This window comes from Squalius cephalus (genome assembly GCF_949319135.1).
Source record: "Squalius cephalus genome assembly, chromosome: 19".
Taxonomy (NCBI): Eukaryota; Metazoa; Chordata; class Actinopteri; order Cypriniformes; family Leuciscidae; genus Squalius; species Squalius cephalus.
The window spans coordinates 33,414,596-33,441,937 of NC_137140.1; the positions used below are offsets into that span (position 1 = coordinate 33,414,596).

The window sequence follows — 27,342 nt, forward strand, 5'->3', positions numbered from 1 at the left end:
ACATCTCCTGCCCCCTTGTCGTGAATGTGTGGTTTGCCCTGTGTTTTCTTAGTGTTTTTTGTGTGTGTGTGTGTGTGTGTGTGTGTGTGTGTGTGTGTGTGTGTGTGTGTGTGTGTGTGTGTGTGTGTGTGTGTGTGTGTGTGTGTGTGTGTGTTTAAATGTGCTATTTAAATAAAACAAACTTGAAACTTGTTATTTCTCTCAGGAAACTTGCGCAATTTCCATGTCCCAAAACTTGTGAAATGAATAATCACATTGTAGGCTATTATTCCATGGTTAATAATATTGGGCTTGTTTTTGAAGCTTGCGAGAGTTGGTAACACTGTCTCCAGAGCGCAAACACAAATATGCACTGGAGCGTTTGCCCAATCTGTTTCGCCACTTTATTATTACAGTGTCACCTTGAGGGTGCTCGTTTGAGGGAGCTTAGCACAATTGTATTTTTCCTTGTTCACCCATGAGAGAACCTGTCACTGCAAAATCTCTCCCACATCAAGGTTAAACAGGTTTTCAATAGATTGTTCCATGTGTCAAAATATGAATGCAGTTTGTCTAAATAATATTTTCCATCGTTACAAACAATACATGCCACAACTATTGTGCCTCAAGTGAGGTGCTTCCCATGATGCTTTAGGGAAACTTTCACTGTAATAAACACTCATTTATAATCACTTTGGAATCCTTGTTGTGTAATAGCAGTACTGTGTCTCACCCACAGTTTTCCATTCACCCCACTGGGCTCAAATTCCTGGCATCGGGACAGGCAAAGCATTAGCCACTGAAAAATACATTGGTCAAAGAGTGGCCTGCACAACAAACATAATGAGATGAAATTACATCACAATCATGCATTTATCCAAAGTGATTTACAATAGAGGAACAAAAGCAATTTATCATAGAACCAGCAATAATCATATTCAGGTGGAGGTTTTGCAGCTCATTCCACCTGAGAGGAGCAGAGAGGGTGAAGGGTCTGGAAACTGACTTTGAGAAAGCAACCTTAGATCTATGACCCTCTTCTGCTGTCAGTTGCTGAAAAGTTCTTGATATGTTCCTGACTGAATTTCTCTGGAAAGGTGCATGTAATCTTTTTTAAACCATCAAAAACAACTTCAGCCTATGAGACAGTGATATTCTCCTCAATGTCTTTGATTTAAGTCAATACATCTTTTGTAGGAGCTTTTGGCTGATACTCAAACGGCATGTCTGTCTATCTGTTCTCCAACAGACTGAGATAGCTTTGATCTCTGTGGTTCAAAAGGGTAAATATTGTCTCTGGAGAATGGTGTTGAACATCAACAATCCCAACAGGTGACTTTTTGATAAGATTATTTGATAAAGTGGCTTTTTGTTCTAAAGATGATCTTTTTTTTCTTTTCTTTTCTTTTTTTTGTGAAAATTGGACACATTTTCTTTAACAGTTGAATCACATGCAAAAAAAAAAAAACCCAGAAATGTACAGAAAATCATGACCTGATTGTTTGATGTACATTGTAGTGATTTTACAGCAGTGACATGACAGGACCAGCCTGTTAATCTCGAATCTCTCCCTCATCAAAGGTAAACGGGTGGTTTATGGATTGCATCACTTCTACATGCAGACTGAGTCGTTAAATCATGCGTCACAGTATGAATACAGTTTGTATAAAATTTTCCATCATTACAAACAATACAAGCCACGACCATTGTGCCTCAAGCGAGGTGCTTCCCATGATGCTTTAGGGAAACTTTCACTGTAATAGTAAAAGACCGAACTATAGTACTGAGACTGCTCTCATTAGAGTTACAAATTATTTGCTCTTATCATCTGATCGTGGTTGTATCTCTCTATTAGTGTTACTTGATCTTAGTGCTGCATTTGATAGCCTACCATTGACCACAACATTCTTTTAAATAGACTCGAAAATTATGTTGACATTAGTGGAATTGCACTAGCATGGTCTAAATCATACTTATCTGACTGTTATCAGTTTGTAGCAGTAAATGAAGAAATGTCTTATCGATCACAAGTGCAGTATGGCGTACCACAAGGCTCAGTACTAGGACCGTTGCTGTTCACTCTGTACATGCTACCATTAGCAGATATCATTAGGAAACATGGGATTAGTTTTCACTGTTATGCCGATGATACTCAGCTCTTTATCTCTTCACTCCCCAACAAAACTTGCCAATTCAAGAAATTAACAGAATTCATTGGCTGATATAAAAATCTGGATGACTAGTAATTTCCTATTACTTAATTCTGAAAAAACAGAGTTTCTAATGATTGGACCAAAAATCTCCACACGTATTAACCTAGAATACTGTCTAACACTTGATGGCTGCTCTGTTAAGTCTTCGTCGTTGGTTAGGAACCTGGGTTTTCTCTTTGATACCAATCTTTCGTTTCAAATTCACGTTTCTGTAAAACTGCATTCTTCCATCTTAAAAATATAGCTAAATTACGACATATGCTTTCAATGAAAAATGCGGAACAGTTAGTTCATGTGTTCATGACATCAAGGCTAGAATATTGTAATGCTCTACTGGGTGGTTGCCCTGCACGCTTAATAAACAAACTACAGCTGGTCCAACACAGCAGTTAGAGTTCTTACTAGAACTAGGAACTATGATCGTATTAGCCCAGTTCTCCCTATTAAACATCGTATAAATTTTAAAATATTGCTGATTACTTACAAAGTACTAAATGGTTTAGCTCCGCAGTACTTGAGTGAGCTCTTAACGCTTTATAGTCCTTCACGTCTATTGCGATCTCAAAATTCCGGCGCTGTGACGCTGTTTTCTTCTGGAAACAACATTTTTTGAGTAATGAGAAATAATAATCGAGCTGTGTCTATGGGATGTCACCTGAAAATGACCACTCCTTTTAAAAAGCTGAACCCTTAAGTGTTTTAATATCACTGTGGTGTTACATATACAAACATATCCGGAGAAAGTAAACTGGAGCTCTGTGGTGATTCAGAGAAGTGAAAGAAAAGCTCAGATATTACACAAAGCTGTGTGTGTTTCAGGCATGTTTACAAACTAAATAGAGTGAATCATTATTTTATTACAATGCTGAGTTACATTTTGATGACCTCACTTGCTATTCATTTTTAATATTGTAAATAATAAATATTATTATTTTATTTATTATTAATTTAAATGTATTTTATTTGTGTTTTGTCCTTTTTAAATCTAACATTTATATAAATATTTTGTTTTAGATCTTGTTGTTTATATAGAAAGCCCTTTATTCCAGTAAATATTGAGTACAATAGGTTTTGAATTTGGCAATTTTGTGAATTTGCTTGTCATCAACCAAGTTGTCATTCTTAAATTGCATGCATTATATCAGCTATCAGCCACCTTGCAGTAGATAGGTTAAACAGGTACTGAAAAACTTAAATGAAAATAAGATGTCATTATTTGTTCAGTTTTTAAATCAGTCAGTCAGTTTTTCCATCTGTTCTCACTGGCATGTTGACACTCACACTCACACTCACACACACACACACACTCTCACACACACACTCTCACACACACACACACACTCTCACACTCTCTATGGCCCTTTAATCTGATTGTTTCTCGTTTGTTGTGGAGGACTCAAAATGAGTGATTGAATTCATCACACTTGATTTTATCTGATGATTGAGTGATTTGATCTCAACTCTGAATGCTTGACATTTGACAGTTGTTTGCTTTTATCAGCTGTAGGATCATTTAGTTTTCTCTCTCAGGACAGTAAACATGTCACTCAAACAGAAGAGTATGGCAGTTAAGGTTAGACAAGGTCATGGGTTCGATTCTTGGGGAATGCATGAACTGATCAAATGTAAACCTTGATTGTAAGGCGCTTTTGGATAAAAACATCTGCCAAATTCATAAATATAATTCATTGCTCAAATTTCAGAAAACAAATCTCAAGGTTGATCTAAACTTATAGTAAAATCATTAGGCTTTGGCTTATACTAAAACTGAAATCATTCTGCAAATCTCTTCTAAAATCTATGAATATCTATTGGCATAAATTCAGATAATCTCTGTGCGGCTACCCTTCACCCACTTTAGTTTTACTGGTATACTGTATGTGATGAGGAAAAAAAAGTTTCCTGATATTCATCTTTTGAGAGTATCACAGGCGTGTTTATTCATTATATTTTTCTTACATAAAGAATACTGTACAAAACCACATTGTTTCCAGCATTAGAAAATTGCAGGTACAGAATATAAAAAAAGTAAAAAAATATATATTTTATTTTATTTATATAAAAAAAACTGATATAATTTACCAAATTCAAAATTGACATTCATTATTTTTATTGCATTGCTTCTTAATGTTCATACAGGCTTGACTTTATTAAAAATAAAGGTGCCATGAAGAACCAAAAGGGTTTTTCACGTCGATGACACAGAAGAATCATTTTTGGTTCCCTGAAGAACCGTTTTGTGAAAAGTTCTTTAAAGAACCATTTTAATCTTAGCGCCATAAAGAACCTTTTCTGGTACTACAAATAACTCTTTTTTAAAGGTTCTACAAAGAACCACTGCGGTTCTTCCATTTCTTCCAGATCAGTATCCACACATTTATTCATTTTCTTTAATATGTTGTAAAAAAAAAAAAAAAAAGATAAAAAATACATTCTAGAAGTAACTAAGATATATTATTAAAATGTTTATTGCATTTACAGCATACATCAATTCAGTATAAATCATACCTCAGTACTGTGTGTGTGTGTGTGTGCATTTAATAGGGATGTGCACTGTAAGCTTACTCAAGCTTATACGGACAGTGATGATCGATCATATTTTTTTTCCATCTTGGGCCACTAATCTAAGCACTATGTAACAATGTTATACTGTACACACACACACACACACGCGCGCACACTCATTTACTTATATCTAAATGGGGACATTCCGTATATAATTGTTTTTATACTTTACAAACTGTATATTTTATCACCTTATACTAACCCTATCCCTAAACCACCTATCACACAAAACTTTCTGCATTTTTACATCTATATAAAAAAAACTTTAATCACTTTATTTTTATACCAGATTTACAAATGAGTTTGTCCCTAAAGGGAGGGAGGTTTTGGAGATTTTGGTCACTTCTGGGTACAAATTTGTCCCCAAACTATAGTTAACACACACACACACACACAAAAGAGATTGATGATATATAATTGTTTCCCAGAAATCAATATAAAACAGAAACAGAGTGTTAAAACCTACACTATTATATAGATCGATTATACAGAGTTTTATATTTCAGTAGTTTGAGGTTTAACAGATACTGTACAGATATAGTTTACTGGAGTTCCTATAAAGCGTTTGTCTTTCATGATCTTCACATTTAAAGTCAAACTAAACTCAACGCTTTCATTCTGCTGAGTCAGATCTCATTTTCTGGACAGTTGCTCTTGTCATCATCATATTTTTCGCCCAGAAGCATCTTTTAAAATACTAATTTAGTTTCGTTTACTTTTGTAAATGATTGTCATTATGATGATGATGATGATGATGATGATGATGATGATGATGATGAAACAGCCCGCAACTACAGCGATAACAAAATTATTAGATGGAGGATCCTCTTCTAATCCATGAAAAGGTCCAATTAACGGTTTAAATAATTGTTTAAATCATAAACTCAACTTCAGCCTATCAAACATCAGACAGTCAGATTCTCCACACAAACTTCACAAAACATTTCTGCTGCTGAGAATCTGATCAAACTGATTTCTTGACACACAGACCAGATCTAAACATCTCTAAAATCATGCAGATTGAAATATCTTGAGAGATTTCACAAATTGGAAACTATGACTTTTAAAATGCTAAATATGCTGAAAAGAGACTATAGAGCAGTTTTCTGTGTTCCATAAGTAACACAGAGCTCAATAATCAATAATAGAATGTATACCTTTCTTTCCAGGATCTTCAGGTTCATGCCTGGTCTCTGTTAACAGATTTTAAACCACTGTTATTGAAAATAAATGTAGAGTTGCAAACATTTATTCAGTTATAAACAGCAGTATTAAAGGTTGTATCAGTGATTTCAGGCCCAAAAATAAATGATCACATTCATCTACTCTTTCCTAACAATCCACTAGCTGCCCGCCCCATAAGCATGTCTCTGTAAGCAGCCTAGGCTCTGAGATCTGCACACAAAAACAACTGGTTTCACCAACCACTCAAAACCAAAATAAATAGTGTTCCAACCAATCACCGACAGGGGGTGTTGTGAGGTTTTCGCGTGCAGCCGTCATAGGCAGCCGTGCATGAGCACAAAACCTCACAACACCCCCTGTCAGTGATTGGTTGGAACACTATTTATTTTGGTTTTGAGTGTTGGTGAAACCAGTTGTTTTTGTGTGCAGATCTCATAGGCTGCCTACAGAGACACGTTTTTTTGACGGCCTGCTTATGAGGCGGGCAGCTAGCGGATCGTTAGGTAAGATTAGATGAATGTGATCATTTATGTTTGGGCCTGAAATCACTGATACAACCTTTAAACACTGTACCTGTTATGTTCACAGTGAATTCTGTTGTTTTATTTCCACAATTTGTTTGCACAAAGAATCTGAACGGTCCAGTCATTGCTGTAGGTGAATTAAAGCTGCATGTGAAGTTTTTTCTCTGTGAGCCTTTAGGAAACATTTCTCCACAGATTGCAGAGTCATTATATTTCTCAGGGTATTGAAACTTATACACTGTAATGCAGCATTCAGACTTCTTCAGAGAGACGCTGCAGGTGAAAGTTACTTCTTTCCTCACAGTTCCAGTCACATCCTCACAGCTTACACTGATGTCATCTGAAAAATAACAGAGTATATCATATAATACAGCAACTGAACAATAATAAAAAATAGTTTATATATATACATATAGTATCTTTAGTATATAATTTTTTTGTGTTTTGAACACATCCGGACATCATGCGTCTGTGTCCATGTGAATCATATAATAAACATTGACTCTTTCATTAGAGAACCTATTCATAAATTAAACCACTGCATTATGTGTTTTTGTTCATTAGAGTTTGAACAGGATTAATCTCTGGTAATGGGAGGGTCACATATTTTATTATTTATTATGAATTATAGCTTATATATTCAATAGTAATATATACACTACAGTCTCTGCATGCAACATCCTGACGGTTTCTTTTAATCATGTGCATCAGAGTCAGTAGAGAAACACAAGATCATGTAGTCTTGACTCTTGACTGAAAATACGATTTTGTGGTCGTAGATGGTCTGCTCACTCGCTTTAACCTCGCGCACGAGCAGACCAGATGCTCTCTGGAGACGCGTTCAGTCTTTCCACTTGCTAATTCCATCATGTAAATAGCAATCCGCCATGAGAAACTGGCTTTTAAAGGGAATGGGAGATGAGACACTGATGGGTTTATTGCACGGTAAGCCCAAAACACACCCATTATTCATTAAGAGAATAGGTCCAACCTTTTTAGACCATGTGCCGGGAGCGCCGACCATTTTTCCCATCGTTAAACTAGCAAAAGTGGATTAAGACACTACTTGAGTGCAATTGCGCCAAGCGCTTTAGACCATGCGCTTAGATTGTTAAAACTGATTACAGAGCATCACAAAACAGCAAAAATGGGCAAACCTGCAATCAAATATCATAAAAATTTACATTTGCAAACATTTATTGAATTATAATAAAAATTATTTTATACAGTACCTGTTATGTTCACGGTGAAATGTGTTTCTAATGGTTCAGTATTTATTTGCACAAAGAATCTGAATCCTCCAGTCATTACTGTAGTTGGACTGAAGCTGCATGTGAAGCTGTTTCTCTGTTCACAGGAGTCAGGAGGAAACTCTTCTCCACAGATTTCATCTGTATATTTCATAAACTTGAACAATTTAATGCAGAATCCAGAGTTATTCCGAAAGACGCTACAGTTGAGAGTTACTTCTTTCCCCACAGATCCAGTCACATTCTCACAGATTACACTGCAGTTATCTGAAAAATAACAGAGTATATCATATAATACTGAACAATAATAAAGATCTGTTTTTTTTCCCCACATCTCATTAAAGTTTTAACCAGACTTCTTGTGCCTGTGTCCATGTCAATCATATAATAAATATAATGTTACTCTTTCATTAGAGAACCTATTCATAAATAAAACCACTGCATTATGTGTTTTTGTTCATTAGAGTTTGAACAGGAATTAATCTCTGGTAATGGGGGGGTCACAAGGGCTGTAATTGATTTCCCTACATTGTTCAAAATTAAATCTGAATTTGAATCCCTGGATGTAATACTCAGAGCCATAAACACATGGATACACTTGCAAAAAGAGTCACTTGTGTTTTATTAATAAATTTAATTTTGTTTACTTCATTATCTTAGATTTATTCCCTCAAAATTCTCACACACTCTTTCTGGAAAGTTTATTTTCTTACCGTCAGCTTGACAGACAGCAGTAAAAGTCCAAACCAGAATATTATATAGATTATATAGAGTTATATAGTTCAGTAGTTTGAGGTTTAACAGATACTGTATACAGATATAGTGGAGTTCCTATAAAGCTTTTGTCTTTCATGATCTTCACATTTAAAATCAAACAAAGCTTTCATTCTGCTGAGTCAGATCTCATTTTCTGGACAGTTGCTCTTGTCATCATCATATTTTTCGCCCAGAAGCATATTCTTTTGCAATACACAAGGTTTTCTGTAGTTTAGTTTACTTTTGTAAATGATTGTCATTATGATGATGATGATGATGATGATGATGATGATGATGAAACAGCCCGCAACTACAGTGATAACAAAATTATTAGATGGAGGATCCTCTTCTAATTCATGAAAAGGTCCAATTAACGGTTTAAATAATTGTTTAAATTATAAACTCAACTTCAGCCTATCAAACATCAGACAGTCAGATTCTCCACACAAACTTCACAAAACATTTCTGCTGCTGAGAATCTGATCAAACTGATTTCTTGACACACAGACCAGATCTAAACATCTCTAAAATCATGCAGATTGAAATATCTTGAGAGATTTCACAAATTGGAAACTATGACTTTTAAAATGATAAATATGCTGAAAAGAGACTATAGAGCAGTTTTCTGTGTTCCATAAGTAACACGGAGCTCAATAATCAATAATAGAATGTATACCTTTCTTTCCAGGATCTTCAGGTTCATGTCTGGCCTCTGTTAACAGATTTTAAACTGTTAGTAGATTGAAAATAAATGTAGAGTTGCAAACATTTATTGAATTATAAACAGCAGTATTAAATACTGTACCTGTTATATCCACAGTGAATTCTGTTAGTTCTTGTCCACATTTTGTTTGGATAAAGAATCTGAATCCTCCCGTCATTACTGTAGTTGGACTGAAGCTGCATGTGAAGCTGTTTCTCTGTTCACAGGAGTCAGGAGGAAACTTTTCTCTACAGATTTCGGAGTCATTATATTTCTCAGGGTTTTGAAACTTATACGATTTAATGCAGCATTCAGAGTTCTTCAGAGAGACACTGCAGGTGAAAGTTACTTCTTCACCCACAGTTCCAGTCACATCCTCACAGCTTACACTGATGTGAACTGAAAAATAACAGAGTATATCATATAATACAGCAACTGAACAATAATAAAAAATAGTTTATATATATATATATATATATATATATATATATATATATATATATATATATAGTATCTTTAGTATATAATTCTTTGTGTTTTGAACACATCCGGACATCATGCGTCTGTGTCCATGTGAATCATATAATAAACATGGACTCTTTCATTAGAGAACCTATTCATTTATCGAACCTATAGGGGAAAGTTTAATCTCTTACCATCAGCTTGACAGACAGCAGTAAAAGTCCAAACCAGAATGAACAGTTGCACTGCATTTACAGCATTCATGCTTTTCATTCTGCAATAGAAAAATAAATTACATACATTTGCATCAAGAGTGAAACTTAAACAACTAGGACTAATAAGGAAGAGCTAGAGATTAAATTAGAGATGAATTACTGAAAGCTCGGCAGAATGTCAAAATTTATCAGGATTAAAATCAATCAATAATTATTTAGATAAAAAGTTTTTGTTAGGGAACAAAAATTCTGCTATCAATTGAACATAGTGAAGCAACGTGGACAATATATATGGTGATTTAAAGGAGTTTGAAATTACGTGTGTGATTGAAAATGACAATTTCATTTTTCTTTATACCACAGGGCTGGTTATTTCTCCCTAGTTAGGTAATAATGCCACTGTTTTTGAAGCAGATAAACTGAATTAGAAAATAATGAACACCCAACATGTAACGGGCACTTTTATTTTCTTATTATTCAATGGCCCCATGTCAATTATTCCTTATCATGCATTCATTTTGAGGGGATGAAGGGACGTGTGAGTGCAGAATACAACCGCAAAACCACAAGATTTATTACAATAAAGCACAGAGAACACAAAGAAAAACATCCACTCGTGTAAATATTCCTGCTGAATCTACAGAGCCGAGACAGAAATTAAAAACCTTGCAAGTTATGGACTTTGAACTACAAAGAATGAGACACCACAAGAAGCTAATTGGAAGGAACATTTATTAATTAGAGCACAATAAATAAAAGACACCAGATGCATCTTACATCTGTGTTCATAGAGTTTATACGTGTTAATTACTTGCTCACTTCTATTATACCACAGCGGCTTAATGAAAAGCTGTTACAATTTCTATTGCATTGTCTTCACTGGCTGAGCTCAAAAACAGGCAACATTGCAACACTGATCAGACAAATTTGTCACACACACACACACACACACACACACACACACACTACAACCTAGTTCTTAGACATTTTGAAATGAGAAAACTTTACAAAATGTGTAAATTACATAATACAAAACCAGCATGCATATATTGAAGATTTTTTGGGGGACAAGGAGGTGTTGTTGCTTTATCTGTTTACCTGAACACATTTTGTTCTTTGTAAGGCACATTGTTTAGTAAAGCTGCTTTTGAACAACTGTCACACACACATCACATGGACTTTTTGTCACGTTTCTCAAAAGGCTTGTTCGACTTGAACAGGTGTTGTGCCAAATTTCGACCTCCTGCCAAATTATTACCCCCCCTCGCTGAAGTCAGTACCTGATTGCCTAATCCTAACCCCACCCCCAACTAATCCTAAACCCATCAATGCTACTGGGCGTAATAATTTGGCGGGGGTCTAAATTCGGCAACACCTGTCGAACAAGCCTAACGTCTTCCCTTTGGTTTGTTGTCCTGGATCTTATTTTGATTTTTCATTATTTTCAGCTGTGTGATTAATTACCTTGTTTGTCTCTTGTATTTAAAGACCTAGAGCTGTTATTTGTTCTGCAAAAATCCAAAACGCTCTGAAACTACGATTCACCATGGCAACAGCACCCGACAAAAAGACATCTGCATACTTCCGAGTCAATGCACTAGTATAATTCTTAATCACTGTTATATTATCAGGTGAAAACTGACAGAAAGGTTATTGAACTAATACTCATTTTCATGGTATCCAACAGAATTTTTTTTTATTGTGGCAGCAACTAAAATTGAACAATAAAACCATAATTCAATCAGTTAAATCGCTAAGCATAAAAGGTTCATGGCTGTAGGCTACATTTGACATATTAAATAAAGATAAGTCAATGTCTATTTCAATGTGCCGCTGCTGTTTCAATGTAGTATAATGCTCTTTTCACATAATTAAATGCTCTCTAATGCAACCTGTTACATTTTCTAATTAGGCTTATGAAATTAACATTTGACTTCTACTCCGCCAACAGAGGCTGGACCTGCACCACCACTGATAGATGAAGAGGAGATACACAATATTGGAAGAATATTAAAATCCAACAGGAAAAGAATTACTGTTGCTTTTGTATTTGTAGTAAATAAAAATGACCAAATAAATTGTGAGTAATTTGTGTTCATTTAACAGCTGTGGTGATGGTTACGGCATATATCTCTACCCTTCCATCTGGCATCCTCCCTGTTATTGGTTTCATTTTAGAAGGTGTGAATGATGGGATTATGTGTGTCATCAATGCATCCAAACACACTGGAAATCATAAAGGAAATTCAAATTATTAGGTTACTTTCAGAGGTCACTGCAAGATGTTATCAAGTGAACATCGTTTATCAGATTAGCCTCATTTAAACCGATTTCTCCACCACTGACCTGCACTCGTGTGAATCTCCTCTTTGATGGATCTCACAGGTTTGTGTCCAGGAAACGTCACAAAAACTCTCAGGAAGAGCGTGAGAGCGAGGCACACTTTCCTTCCCGCTCTGATACAGTGGCCTTACTGATGTGCTCTGCATCTCCGATGTTATATAGAAAAATGTATCCCCAATAAATGAATGTCCTGCACTGCAAAAAATGTTTTTCTTACTTAGCCTTTTTGTCTTGTTGTTTCCAGTCACAATATCTAAACATTCTTAAATCAAGATGCATTTACTACATAAGAAAAAAATCTGGGTTTATCTAAGAAAACCTGCTCCCGACCAGGTTAGGTTCACAGAGTAAGTTGCCATGGTAACTAACTCTGAGTATAAGTTACCTCTCTTTCAGAAACGGGCTTGACTTACTCTGATTTCTCGGGTTTGACATACCTTCCATTCTGAAATGGAAAACCCAGAGTTTTCCTCATTTCAGGGTTAACATTCTCAAGAGTTTTCACTTAACCTCCTTTCTGAAACAGGCCCCAGGTCCAATCAGCGCAGGGCTGTGTTCATTACCAACAACAGTGATATTTAAAAGAATTATATGCACTGGAGGAACCCTTATTCACCCATGAGAGAACCTGGCATTGCAAAATCTCTCCCTCATCAAAGGTAAACAGGGTTTTAATGGATTGCATCACCTCTACATACAATCCTTAAACATGTCTCAAAATATGAATGAAGTTCGCCTAATATTTTCCATCATTACAAACAATACAAGTCACAACTGTTGTCCCTCAAGCAAGGTGCTTCCCATGATGCTTTAGGGAGACTTTCGCTTTAATAAACATGCATTTATAATCACTTTGGAATCCAAATATATACAATGAAATGAAATTACATTACAATCCTGCATTTAGCAGACACTTTTATCCAAAATGTCTTACAATAGAGGAACAAAAGCAATTTAGAGATTATTTTCCTGTTGAGAGAGTTTTTTTCTTCTAAACTTAAACCCCACCCATGAAAGAACCTGTCACTGTGAAATCTCTCCCTCATCAAACAGGGTTTTTAATGGATTGCATCACCTCTACATGCAGTCGTTAAACCATGTGTGAAAATATGATTGAAGTTTGTCTAATATTTTCCATCATTAAACAATACAAGTCACACCTGTTGTGCATTGAGCTAGGTGCTTCCCATGTTTAGGGAGACTTTCACTTTATTTAAAGTGGCTTTATGATCATTGCTTTGTAATATAGCAGTGGGATGGTTGGAACTCAACTGGCCTAATTCTTCGGTTAGAAAGAACTGCAGCAAGAGTGAACTTGTCCATTCTCAATATTTATTAGGCCATAAAATTGCAAGTCCTAGACAGGTTTGCGTGGATATTACGTGCGGGGCACAGCGTAACGCGGGGCTAGTTGTAACACACCTGTTTTAAATACTTCCACACATGCAAGCATGACGAAACTTGGTGTATTTATAGTAGCCATATCAACACTATATAGAGAAAAAATTGCACCAAAATTAAAAAAAATTTGGAAGATATCCATAGACATTTATTAAACCATAGCAAAAGTAAATTTCTTAAGCTAATTTTTCATCTCTATTTTTTGTGTTTATTTAAAATTAGACAAATCTAATATTATTTTAATCAATATGTTATTTAACAGTTGAGATAGTTCTTTAATGCTTCGCTAACTAGCAGAAGACACTAGCCGGGTTTAAATCCCAGTTGTGCAGTCGGGGCATGTTGTCACACTGCGTTACAATGTGCCCCTATTATAAATATGCTATTATATTCTATACTTTTATTAATTCTATTGAGAAAACATGAGAAAAAGGTGAATAAAGACTGACAGTCAATGTTCAGAAATTACTAATTATTTATTTGTTTTGAACTATGTTGTATAGCTGTGTTTTCCTGTGTTCGTAGTCAAAACTCAAAAATGAGTTTATATTTAATTATTAAAAAATGCCATTATTTTATATGAAAAAGTTAATAATTGTATTTTATTTAGAAAATATTTTAGTTTGTCTTGTATATTTTTTTATTAGATCAGATAACATTTTAAGCTGTCATGTTACAATGTGCCCCTCACATGTTACAATGGGGCATGTTGTCACATTTCACTTCCATTCTTTCGGGGGATATCAAGAAAAAAGTATATACTGTATTAATAAAACAAAACCACATAATTGCCGCATGTGTCAGATTACAAAAGTGCGTGCGCTGCTCTAACACTCCCGTGCCGCGCGCTCTTTGTAACATCATTAATATGCCGATAAGACATTGGATAAATATTTGAATCAACTTATGACAAGCAACTCCCTTTCCCAAATGAATAAACATCGTTGATAAAATATAACAGGATGATTCGTCGAATACGTGAACATTGCGCCTATTGTATGTAAGGCCTAACGTTATATTGACACAATAATATTTCTGAGGTAAAATAAACTGAATCACGCTCTGACACTCTCTGAAAAACATCTACAATGACATTAAATATTTTTTACTTACGTAGTTATGAAGGCACAGCAATACCACACAAGGAAAAAGGAAAATAAACAATGCCAGGAAAAATCCATATAACTTTGGTTCTGGACGCTGCCGAATTAAACTTTTTTTGCGCATACATCAGCCAAGTATGCTCAAGTTCGACTCGCGCATGCGTGAGGCTGGGGATTTTGTACAATAACAGTCACCAATACCTTTCCATTCGTTCATCCTCACTTGCCTAAAAATGTTTGGCTTCACGCATTTGAAGGCCATTTGACTGCTTCAATTGGGATAACCGGCGCCAAAACATGAATCATATAAAGAATAAATGCAAGGGATTATATAAAAAAAAATAAACAATGTCAGTAAACAACCAGTCGTGATCACGGCCATTTAACTGCTTTAATTGGGATAACCGGCCACAAAACATCAATCATACAAAATAACATAATCATTCAACAGATGTGTATTAAATGAGCTAGAGAGAGAGGCACAGAAAAACTGGCAAAAATAAATGGTTTCTGAAACTTGCCAAGGCAGACTGCCAACCACTGCCAGGTCAAGTGACATGCCTGTGGTGGCTCCTGCCAGCCAGCTGAAGACTGAACCCCTACTGGACGCAAATCAGCACAAGCATAACATTTTGGTTGAGCTAAAAAGAATCAGAGTCAGAGAATAGCCTATTACATGTGCCCAAATAATGTGATTAGGCCTATTTCCAATTGCCAGAGCAGCCTGAGGAATATCGCAGTAACATGAGCAAACCTCTTCATTCAGATTAGGCAATTTTACATGCAATTTTCATTATTCTGTTTATTCACTAAGATATGTTTTTATTTTTATCGCAATTATTCACATACCCCAATTCACATACAGTAGTTGATTTCAAATGTAAAACACATTTCATATTGGATTTTTTTTTGGTGCCATGCCTAAAGTGTTTTTATAATACTGCATCAGATTCATGTCACTAAACATTAACTCAATTTCTTCATCAACCAAAAAAAGTGATGCCTTCTTTATCACAGTTTTACGAATCTGCGTGTGACAACGTCATTTGTGTTGGCCTATACATTACAACAATCACATGTGTACTTTGGTCAGAGAGGATGTGATTAAGAGTTTACACGTCTGTTTATTGTGATTAAAATCTGCATACGCCACATATATCACTGCGAAATGGTTACTACAAATATGAGCTTAATCACATCAAGTTGATTGAAGTATTGTGTTTACATTTGGTAAAGTTGAATTTTCAATATTCTAAATGTTTATAATCACATTAAAAGTAGGCTAAATCATGAGATGTTATAGTCTGAGGCACATGTGCTGAATTCTGACCCCCGCCAGATTACTGACACCCACCGGTTTAAAAGAAAGTCAAAACAAAAGACAGTTCACAATCTTGTACATCATTGTCAGTCAGTATCAGCATCAGGAATGAAAAATACACTGGTCAAAGAGTAGCCCGCACATCAAACAAATACAGTGTGATGAAATTACATTACAATCATGCATTTAGCAGACACTTTATCCAGAGTGACTTACAGTAGAGGAACAAAAGCAATTTATCATAGAACCAACACTAATCATATTCAGGTGGAGGTTTTGCAGCTCATTCCACCTGAGAGGAGCAGAGAGGGTGAAGGGTCTGGAAAGTGACTTTGAGAAAGCAACCTTAGATCTATGACGCTCTTCTGCTGTGATTGATGAAATGTTCTTATATGTTCCAGACTGAATTTCTCTGAAATCTCTATGGTGGCCCTTTCATTTGATTGTTTCAGTTGTTTTGGACTGACTGAATTTAAGGCAACACTAAAGATTATTTTTTACCTTAAAATAATGTTTAAAAAATCGTTTCAGTGGTTCATCAAGTCGTAACACGGTAAAAGGCACTTCTGCATTCGCTTTGCGGCCCTATATCTGCTATAACCGCAAGTTTGCCAGACCGGGTAGCGTTTCGGTATTTCGAATGAGACATAAGAAACTGCAAATTTGACTTGCTTTACGGCAAGCGTTGCAGTAGTCATTATTTAGCTTTTCTTCGTTTCTGATGTGGCAATACATTTCATAATATTATGCAATATACTCTACCTTGTCTGTGGACATCGTTCGTTCCATAAACAGCGAGTGTGCGTGCGACAGTAGGCTGCGGTAGGCTAAATAATTTTCGACGGCGGTAATGGACTATTCCGCTTTCAACCTGTAGGGGGACCGAAGAGGAAAAGTTATTTGGTGTTGCTTTAACACACTTGATTTTAATTGATCTCATGTGAACTCTGAATGCTCGACACTTGACAGTTTGCTTCTTTTATCAGCTGTAGGATCATTAGTAATTTTATTTCTCAGTAAACATGTCACTCAAACACAAGAGTATCTGGCAGTAAAGGTTAGACAAGATCATGGGTTCGATTCTCAGAGAATGCATGAACTGATCAAATGTAAACCTTGATTGTAAGGCACTTTGGATAAAAAACATCTGCCAAATGCATAAATATAATTATTTCAAAGATGTAATCTCAAAATTAATCTAAACTTATAATGATACTAAAATCATTAGGCTTTGGCTAATACTAAAACTAAAATCATGCAAATCTCTTCTAAAATCTATGAATCTCTAAATATTTACTGGACAATCAGTATATTTTACTTAAATAAATAAGGCATGCATTCAGATCATGTAGCCTATGTGAACCAACCCTCACCCACTTTACTAGTTTAACTGGTATACTGTAAATACTGTTCTGTGTTCCCATCACCTAATAAAAAATGTTTTTCTAGATATTCATCTTTAGAGAGCATCACACGTGTTTATTCATTCCAATTTTATTTTTGTTTTAATAATAAAAAATAACCTGTACAAAGACTTACTGTTCACACCATTAGAAAATTGCAAATTCATTAAAGCCAAATACTGTATATACGCTGATCAAAGAGATCATTAATATGCTATTGTTTCACAGAAATCAATATAAAACAGCAACAGAGTTTTAAAACCTAGAACCATTAATATATTTCAGTAGTTTGAGGTTTAACAGATACTGTATGTACAGATATTGTTTACTGGAGTTCATAAAGCTTTTGTCTTTCATGATCTTCACATTTAAAGTCAAACTAAACTCAATACTTTCATTCTGCTGAGTCAGATCTCATTTTCTGGACAGTTGCTCTTGTCATCAGCATCAGGTTTTTCACCCAGAAGCATCTTCTTTTGCAATACACAAGGTTTTCTATAGTTTCGTTTTGTTTTGTAAATGATTGTCATTATGATGATGATGATGATGATGATGATGAAACAGCCCACAACTATAGCGATAACAAAATTATTAGATGGAGGATCCTCTTCTAATCCATGATTAGCTCCTGTTCTTGATCCAGAAACCCCTCTGTTATTTGGATCTGAAAAGGTGCAATTAACGGTTTAAAAGAATTGTTTAAAACATGAAGTCAACTTCATCCTATCAAACATCAGTCAGATTCTCCACACAAACTTCACAAAACATTTCTGCTGCTGAGAATCTGATCAAACTGATTTCTTGACACACAGACCAGATCTAAACATCTCTAAAATCACTCTGACTGAAATATATAGAGAGATTTCACAATTCGGAAACTATGATCATCAGTTTCCTTCTTAGACCTTAACATCTTAAATCATTTATTTACAGGCGATTTAAAATGATAAATATAATGATATGCCTAGACACTAAACGGCTTTTTTCTGTGTTCCAAAAGTAACAAACTCCCGACAAACAGGCTGGGAACATGGGAAGACCCATTAAACACATACTATAAACTAACCTACAGAACAGAGCCAAAACATCTCTAAAGATGAACAAACAAGCTCAAAACGTGACAATTATATACCTGTAATGTCCACAGTGAACTCTATGTCTTTCCATCCACCCTTTATTTGCACAAAGAATCTGAATTGTTCCGTCATTACTGTAGTTGAACTGAAGCTGCATGTGAAGCTGTTTCTCTGTTCACAGGAGCCCTGAGGAAACTCTTCTCCACAGATTGTTGAGTAATTATATTTCTCAGGATATTGAAACTTATACACTGTAATGCAGCATGCAGACTTCTTCAGAGAGACGCTGCAGGTGAGAGTTACTTCTTCACCCACAGTTCCAGTCACATCCTCACAGCTTACACTGATGTCTTCTGAAAAAGAACAGAGTATATCATATAATACAGCAACTGAACACAACACATCCAGACCTGTTGTGTCTCTGTCCATGTCAGTAAGATACAAATTATACAGTGACTCTTTTATGTTTTTGTACATTAGAACATCAATATAATTTGATCTTTAGCTATGGGTGACACTTCTCCCTGACTATAATGGATTTCCCTCTATTGTGTAAATCTATAGGCCTATATAAGGTCAGTATGTAGATCTATGATTAAATATATATGTGTTAATTCTCATTACATCTTAATTCTATATATACTGTATATATATAAATATGATTTGATCTTTTTTCTTCATTATCTTATATTTATTCCCTCCTCAAAATTCTCACACACTCTTTCTAGGGGAAAGTTTATTCTCTTACCATCAGCTTGACAGACAGCAGTAAAAGTCCAAACCAGAATGAACAGTTGCACTGCATTTACAGCATTCATGCTTTTCATTCTGCAATAGGACAGAATGACAGAAATTTGCATCAAGAGTGAAACTTAAGGACTGGTAAGGAATTGTATGTTCTGAGAATAAAGAGGCTACACACCAGTTCAAACAATTTATTTGTTCAGAGTGTTTAAACACCACAAAGAGTGAAACTTAAGGACTGATAAGGAAGTACTAAAGTAGAGACGATTTACTGAAAACTTTTTTTTTTCTGTCAGAATTTATCAGGATTAATTCAATCAATAAATGCTTAGATTAAATCAGTTTTGTTAGGAAACAAAAATTCTGCCATCACTTGAACATGGACAATTATTATGGTGATTCAAAGTAGTTTAAAATGACAACTGGGTGATTAAAGGATGACAATTTCACTTTAATTAATTATTCTTCATGCATGCTTCAAAAAACTGCAGCATATTCTAATGCATTTTTAATGACTTATAATTGATCTAATACTGAGAATGATAATTGCACAGTAATAACTTTACTTCAAGCATAAGAAAATGAGAAAAAAAAACTTCTTAATGTCACAATTAAATAGCCTAATTTTGCGGGTTTTCACACATTTTGCGGGTTTTCATGCATTAATTTTGAGGTGTTGAATGAACTCATGACTGCAAAATATAACCGCAAAATCACAAGATTTCTATTTTCAAAGGCATTATGAAATATCTGCAATCTGAAATGTGTAAATCACAAAATACAAAAACACCATGCATGATCTTGCTGTGGCTGGTTATGGATTAAAGGAGATTATTTTCCTGTTGAAGAGAGTTATTGCTCACCTCTGGTCTGTGTGTCTTCAGCGTGTGAGTTCATTCACTCTGACTCTCTCTAATGCTCAAAAGGACCTGTCATCGTAAAATATCTCCCTCATCAAAGGTAAACAGGGTTTTTAATGGATTGCATCACCTCTACATGCAGTCGTTTAACTGGTTTACTGTAAGTCCAACTGCAGTTTGTATAAAACTTTCCATCATAACAAACAACACAATATACCAGTTGTGCCTCAAGCGAGGTGCTTCCCATGATGCTTTAGACTTTCATTGTAATAAACATGCATTTAAAATGGCTAATTCTCATTACATCTTAATACTAAATATTTCTGTATGTCTCATCCATTTTTTCCCATTCATTCTCCTACACTGAGTTCAAACCTTCAGCATCACTCGACAGGGAATCAGTCCAAGCATGAAAGTTGGCTAATAAATAGGCCTAATCATGAGTATGATATTGATAATCAGAGTTGGTATGAGCTGTGTCTAGTCTGAGGCGTCAGTGCATTTACTAAACACCCTTAAAATGACCTATAAATTAAAAATGACCTATAATTAAAAAAAGGGATTTAATTATTCACGTAGAAATCAAGTAGCCTACTTACTGTCAAATGAACAATTCTGAAACTATTTAACAAATTGACCTATAGTGCTGTATTATTACCTAAAACACAATCAAGAATCAAGTGCATTTCATTAGTCTATTTATTTAGGCCATCATGTACAAACACGGTCCTTACAGAACTTTTTACAAGCGAACCACATACTGTATGAAAGACCAGGAACAAAGTGAAAGAATAAAGAAAGTCAAAGAAACAAAAAGTAAACAAAACATCTTAGTGTTTCCTTCACTTTGAGTCTACAACAATTTCAGTTTTGTCCTCATTTACAATTATAACAAGCTTAAACAAGCAGCAATCCTCCACCAAGAGTCATCAGACGACACTCAACCAACAACAGAAATGATGCATATATTCACCTCAGAACAAACAAGACACAAGATGCAGATGAGAGAAGAAGAATTTCATGCTGTTATGTACATTCAGATGCTGCTTAAATAAAAATATAGTTTCATATATGTATGTAATATATGACTCTGCTATAATGCATTGCAACAGTTACGTTATATTCAAATAACTGACTGCTACACACATTTTAATTTAAGTATTGTGTAAAGTCTTTCTTCTTCTCACTTTCTCGGAATTTAAGTATTGTGTAAAGTCTTTCTTTTCTCACTTTCTCAGAACAGTAATTCATTTCTCAGAAAATGAATCTCACCCACTCACTGGTAAAACTTGTCCATGAGGTTCCAGATATTCATCTTTAGAGAGAAACACAAATGTTTCCCCATTCCATTGGTTTTTAAAACAATAAAACATGCTGTGCAATGCAACACTGTTTACATCATTAGAAAATTGCATGTGAAGAATAATAACAGTAAAAAATAAATTTCCACACGAACCAAATACAAAATTAACATTCATTGTCATTCCTTGATTGGCAGAACAAAAAACATAGCAAAAGCAAACGCAGTTTTGCTGCTTTACCCTTTTAATGTTCATTAAAGCCACACACACACACACACACTGATCAAAGAGATCAATAATATATCAATATTTCACAGAAATCAGAGTTATATAGTTCAGTAGTTTGAGGTTTAACAGATAGTACTGTATGTACAAATATAGTTTATGGAGTTCCTATAAAGTTTGTGTCTTTCACTAAAAGTCAAACAAAACTCAATGTTTTCATACAGCTGAGTCAGTGACATTGATCACATTTTCTGTATTGTTGTCCGGAAACATCCTCTTCTGTTTGTAGTTTTGTGTCATTTTGTAAATGATTAGCATAATGACAGTGATGAAACAGCTTACAGCAGCAGCGATGACAGCAACTTTAAATCCACGATCTTCTGCTTTTTCATGTTGAGATGTTCTTGATTGACCCAAGACAGGTTCTTCTGGAAAAGTACATTTAAAATGTTTCGTGATATTGTTTAAAACCATTTATCAAAACCAAAAGAGACTAACGAGCAGTTTTCTGTGTTCATAATTAACCTGGAGCTCAATAATCAATACCTATAACGGAATTTAATTTCTTACCAGGATCTTCAGTGTCAGGTCCAGATTTACTGGTCTCTGTTAACAGATTTTAAACCACTGTTAGTAGATTGAAAATGAAAGTTTCAAACATTTATTGAATCTTATCACAGGTCTTTTATTTACAGACATTTGTTGAGTTTTTGTCCTTAAAATGCTCTTGCGTGTAGAACTACTTTCATACCAATTGAGCCATTTAAAGCTGTTTAACTAGTTCAAAACCAGTGATGTTACCAACTCACAACTAAGAAATGTCATGTATCTTTTCAGTCGCTACACTATTTTATTGATAATTTGCGGAGACAGAGCTGAAGAACAACAGCGTGATTTACATAGTTAATAAAAGGTCATTTAGAAGGGAAAACATGGAAGTTGTTTGTCATTTTTATCCTTTTGTTTGTCATATTTGTTTTGGTCCGTGTCTTTGAATGAAATAGCTAAGATAAGTTGGTGAAGTGATATGGAATTGTAATGTGGTCGACAGACACTGAACTACTTCATTGCTGTGTTTACTGGAAAATAATTTCACACCTTGACATTCGTCAACCAATCAGTATCAAGCATTCAACAGTCCCGCGGTATAATAAAATATATTACCTTTCTTTCCAGGATCTTCAATGACAGGTTCAGGTTTACTGGCCTCTGTTAACAGATTTTAAACCACTGTTAGTAGATTGAAAATAAAAGTACAGTTGCAAACATTTATTGAATTATAAACAGCAGTATTATATACTGTACCTGTTATGTTCACAGTGAATTCTGTTCTTTTATCTCCACAATTTGTTTGCAAATAGAATCTGAATCCTCCAGTCATTACTGTAGTTGAACTGAAGCTGCATGTGAAGCTGTTTCTCTGTTCACAGGAGTCAGGAGGAAACTCTTCTCTACAGATTGCGTTGTCATTGTATTTCTTAGGGTATTGAAACTTATAGAATTTAATGCAGCATTCAGAGTTCTTCAGAGAGACGCTGCAGGGGAAAGTTACTTCTTCACCCACAGTTCCAGTCACATCCTCACAGCTTACACTGATGTCATCTGAAAAATAACAGAGTATATCATATAATACAGCAACTGAACAATAATAAAAAATGTCTGTAACTTTAATAAGAAAATCAGATTCTGATGCAGATTCGCCATTTTTTTTAGTCCCTTCTTAAAATTCTCACACACTCTTTCTAGGGGAAAGTTTATTCTCTTACCATCAGCTTGACAGACAGCAGTAAAAGTCCAAACCAGAATGAACAGTTGCACTGCATTTACAGCATTCATGGTTTTCATTCTGCAATAGAAAAAAAAATTACAGAAATTTGCATAAAGAGTGAAACTTAAACAACTAGGACTAATAAGAAAGTGCTAGATTAAATAATAAATATAGACGATCTACTGAAAGTTGAGAAGAAACATCAGAATTTATCAGCAAAAGTTTGCTTGGATTAAACCAAGCCCATTAGGAACAGATCAACCAAAAACAACAAGTCTGCCATCATTTGAACATAGAGTATGGATTAATAAATATAAAGGATATTATTTTCCTGTTGAAGAGAGAGTTATTGCTCACCTCTGGTCTGTGTGTCTTCAGTGTGCGAGTTCATTCACTCTGACTCTCTCTACAGCGATCACCAGTGTATAAATACAGGCTATTACTTTCACTTTCAAAATGACTCGTTGCTCTCAGGACAAATTCATCATTTCTTCATGCTCTTCATTTCGCTGTATTTTTGGCCAGCAGTCGGTGCTGTCAGTCATCCTCCTAGTGAATATAGCCAACTACCAATCAGAATCATTGCTTATTATTACTCGGTTTAATATGTCAAGGATTTTAGTAACCTAGACTTAATGGCTCTACTATTCAATACTATAATAGTAATACGCATGACTGACATTCAAAGAGTCAAGGCGGTGTTGTTGTTTCCCTTTACTATTGCACATCTGAACAAACACAACAGGGAGATTTTTCTTCTTTGTAAGGCATTAAACTCAATGGAGGAAAGCTTATCCACCAATAAAGAACATGTCAATCCCTCCCTCATCAAAGTTAAACAGGTTTTTAATAAATTGCATCACATGCCAAAGAATGAATGCATGCAGTTTGTCTAATATTTTCCATCATTACAAACAATACAAGTCACAACTGTTGTGCCTCGAGCGAGGTACTTCCATAAGGGAGACTTTCACAGTAAACATGCATTTGAAATGGCTATGGAATCATTGTTTTGTAATATATTCGCTGCGGGACGGGGGGGGGGGGGGGGGGTAAAGATTTGGTAAATATTGGTAAAGATTTGGATTCCCATGCTAAACATGGACAAAGTTTCAATAATTAAATTGTACGTTTGAAGGAGTATTTCTGTGGCAAAAATACTCCTTCCGGTTTGTCACAAGTTTTGGAAAGTTTTTTTAGAGTATGGGCCTGTGTGACGTCAGATGGGGCGGAATTTCCTTTTACGGGTCCTAAGGGCACTTCTCCCGGAAGGGCGTGCGCGCACCCATAGACCAGAGCGAGAGAGCAAAAGCAGTACACCCATCAAAGCGCTGTGCTCGGCTTTAGGGAAGTCAAATGTCACCAAAGAAGTGGGTTTTTGGTTGCCAGGGCAAGACAACCCTGCACAGATTCCCAAAGAACCCGGCGTTAAGGGACCAGTGGATGGAGTTTGTTTTTCCAGAGCATCAACGGAGTTGTGCAAGTGTTCTTGTTCTTGTCCCTGCATTTCGACGATGATTGTTTTATAAACAAGGCCCAGATCGATGCCGGATTTGCAGATCATCTAATGTTTAAGGATGGAGCAGTCACAACGATAAAGGTTCACAGTCGTGTGTTGGAACCGCAGGCGGTGAGTAAAACTGCTTCAAATGTCTGTGTGTTGTTAGCTATCGGCGCTTAAGCAACGCCCACACGGCACGCCTCCAGCCGCTCGTTTTTTTTCCGGAAAGACTCGGTACAGCCTATCTTTCTTTTATAAATATAATAAAACTAAAGACTTTTTGGAGATATGAAGGATGCAATACTACTCTATAGGTACTCAAGATTAACATGAGATTGACTGAAACTGAGTGTTTCACCCCCCCTTTAAATTGTACCCAGCGTTACTCGTCGTAATTGCATTTTTACTAGTAAGAATTAAATTTGAGAGCTCTACAATTCAATTCTTACTAGTAGCAATTACAATTAGAGAGCTCTACAATTCAATTATTACTAGTAAAAATTACAATTAGAGAGCTCTACAATTGAATTGTTGCTAGTAAGACTTCCAATTAGAGAGCTCTCTAATTCAGTTGTTACTAGTAAGAATGCAATTGCAGAGCTCTTTAATTCAATTACAGAGCTCTGCAATTATACATATCTTTAATTCGTTTTTTTACTAGTAAAAATTCAATTAGAGAGCTCCCTAATTGTAATTGTTACTAGTAATAATTGAATTAGAGAGCTCTTTAACTGGAATTCTTACTAGTAACTATTCAATTGTAGAGCTCCTATGGCAAGCCGTTTTAGCTTAAATTGTACCCAGCGTTACTCGTTGTAATTGCATTTTTACTAGTAAGAATTCAATTAGAGTGCTCTACAATTCATTTCTTACTAGTAGCAATTACAATTAGAGAGCTCTCTAAGTCAATAATTACTAGTAAGAATTACAATTACAGAGCTCTCTAATTCAATTATTACTAGTAACAATTCCAATTAGAGAGCTCTACAAATGAATTTTTACTAGTCATATGTCTAGAGCTCTGCAATTGCATTCTTACTAGTAACAACTGAATTAGAGAGCTCTCCAATTGGAATTGTTACTAGTAATAATAGGATTAGAGAGCTCTCTATTTAAATTGTTACTAGTAAGAATTGAATTAAAGAGCTCTGCAATTGCATTCTTACTAGTAACAATTCAATTGTAGAGCTCTCTAATTGTAATTCTTACTAGTAACAATTCAATTGTACAGCTCCGTAATTAAAAATGAATGGAAGTCAATGGAGACATATGACTAGTAAAAATTCATTAGTAGAGCTCTCTAATTGGAATTGTTACTAGTAATAATTGAATTAGAGAGCTCTGTAAATGTAATTCTTACTAGTAATAATTGAATTAGAGAACTCTCTAATTGTAATTGTTACTAGTAAAAATGCAATTACGACGAGTAACGCTGGGTACAATTTAAGCTAAAACAGCTTGCCATATTCCTCCTACCTTATTCCCTTCCGGAATTATTGAATGTCAAATAAGAAAGATAGGCCTATGTAAAATTTTAATCATTTTTTGTTGTTGTTGTATTTTCTTAGTATGAGAATGTCCAAATGTAATATTGTTCAAATGTCCAAATTATATCAAATGATACATACCTTTTGGCTCTACTTGCTGTATAGGCGCAGTGATATTACAAACTTAGTGCCGGTCACTTTGGAAGTTACCTATCTGGGGACTATTTTCAGGCGCTGCATAATATCATTACGCCTGCTGCACTCATGGTACGGCAGCAAAGTTCCTTGATTATTACGCAGGAATGAGAGTATAGTTCCTAGCCATATCGGCCTAGAAAATCGCAACTTTTCATTTTCCGCCGGTCTTAGTACACGATGTAACTACAGAAGAGTCCAGATTTAAATAGGAAAAATATCGAAACCTTTGGTCATTTTTTTTTTGAGAGAGATGCTAAACGTTCTAATCAGATTCAATGATCTATGATAAGCTATGCTAAAAGTGGTACCGCCAAACCCAGAGATCGGCTGAATGGATTCGAAAACGGTAAAACTCAACTGTTTAACTCTGGGGGAGTTGGAAAATGAGCCTACTTCCAAAAAGTGTTCCTTTAATATTTGTAATTTTTGAGCAGTAACAACTAAATGAACAAATATTTCTATTTATTTCCTATAAAAACACATTGGCCAATGCATCATCATCCAGCACATGCTAAACTTATATTTAAATAAGTTACAGTTTAAAAGTAAATCCACATTGTTCTTAAGAGAGGCATCTTCCTAATACATTATTCATATGTGTATAACAATTGAGCAGAAATCAGCTTTCTATTTATATTTTATATTCCTACATCACCAATTACCACAGACTAACTTGTAATTGTCACTAGTTTTCCCTTCACAGACATTAAAGTTCATCAAAGATTCTAAAAAGAGACTGGACAATATTAAGAGTATTGT

The 27,342-nt window shown here is 35.1% G+C and overlaps 2 protein-coding genes across 2 annotated transcripts in view; both read right to left on the reverse strand.

Annotated features, from left to right (window-relative positions):
- Positions 1 to 27,342, reverse strand: part of LOC307146835 (uncharacterized protein) — a 123,980-nt gene that overhangs the window by 86,591 nt on the left and 10,047 nt on the right. The gene's annotated exons all lie outside the window — the stretch shown is intronic.
- LOC307146838 (uncharacterized protein) lies at positions 20,786 to 23,865 on the reverse strand. Its single transcript, XM_079851147.1, has 6 exons — positions 23,755 to 23,865; positions 23,396 to 23,475; positions 22,935 to 23,231; positions 22,794 to 22,838; positions 22,200 to 22,235; positions 20,786 to 22,057 (listed from the first exon to the last, which is right to left on the reverse strand). Exons 2-6 carry the CDS (start codon positions 23,472 to 23,474, stop codon positions 21,846 to 21,848), a joined length of 669 nt encoding a protein of 222 aa, XP_079707273.1. The 5' UTR covers position 23,475; positions 23,755 to 23,865; the 3' UTR covers positions 20,786 to 21,845.

Coding starts and splice junctions, on each gene's coding strand:
- LOC307146838 (XM_079851147.1), bottom strand. CDS start 23,474: ATGAAAACCATGAATGCTGTAAATGCAGTGCAACTGTTCATTCTGGTT. Junction 22,839..22,934: donor ATTCACTGTGAACATAACAG/GTACAGTATATA, acceptor ATCTGTTAACAG/AGGCCAGTAAACCTGAACCT. Junction 22,058..22,199: donor ACCTGACACTGAAGATCCTG/GTAAGAAATTAA, acceptor GTACTTTTCCAG/AAGAACCTGTCTTGGGTCAA.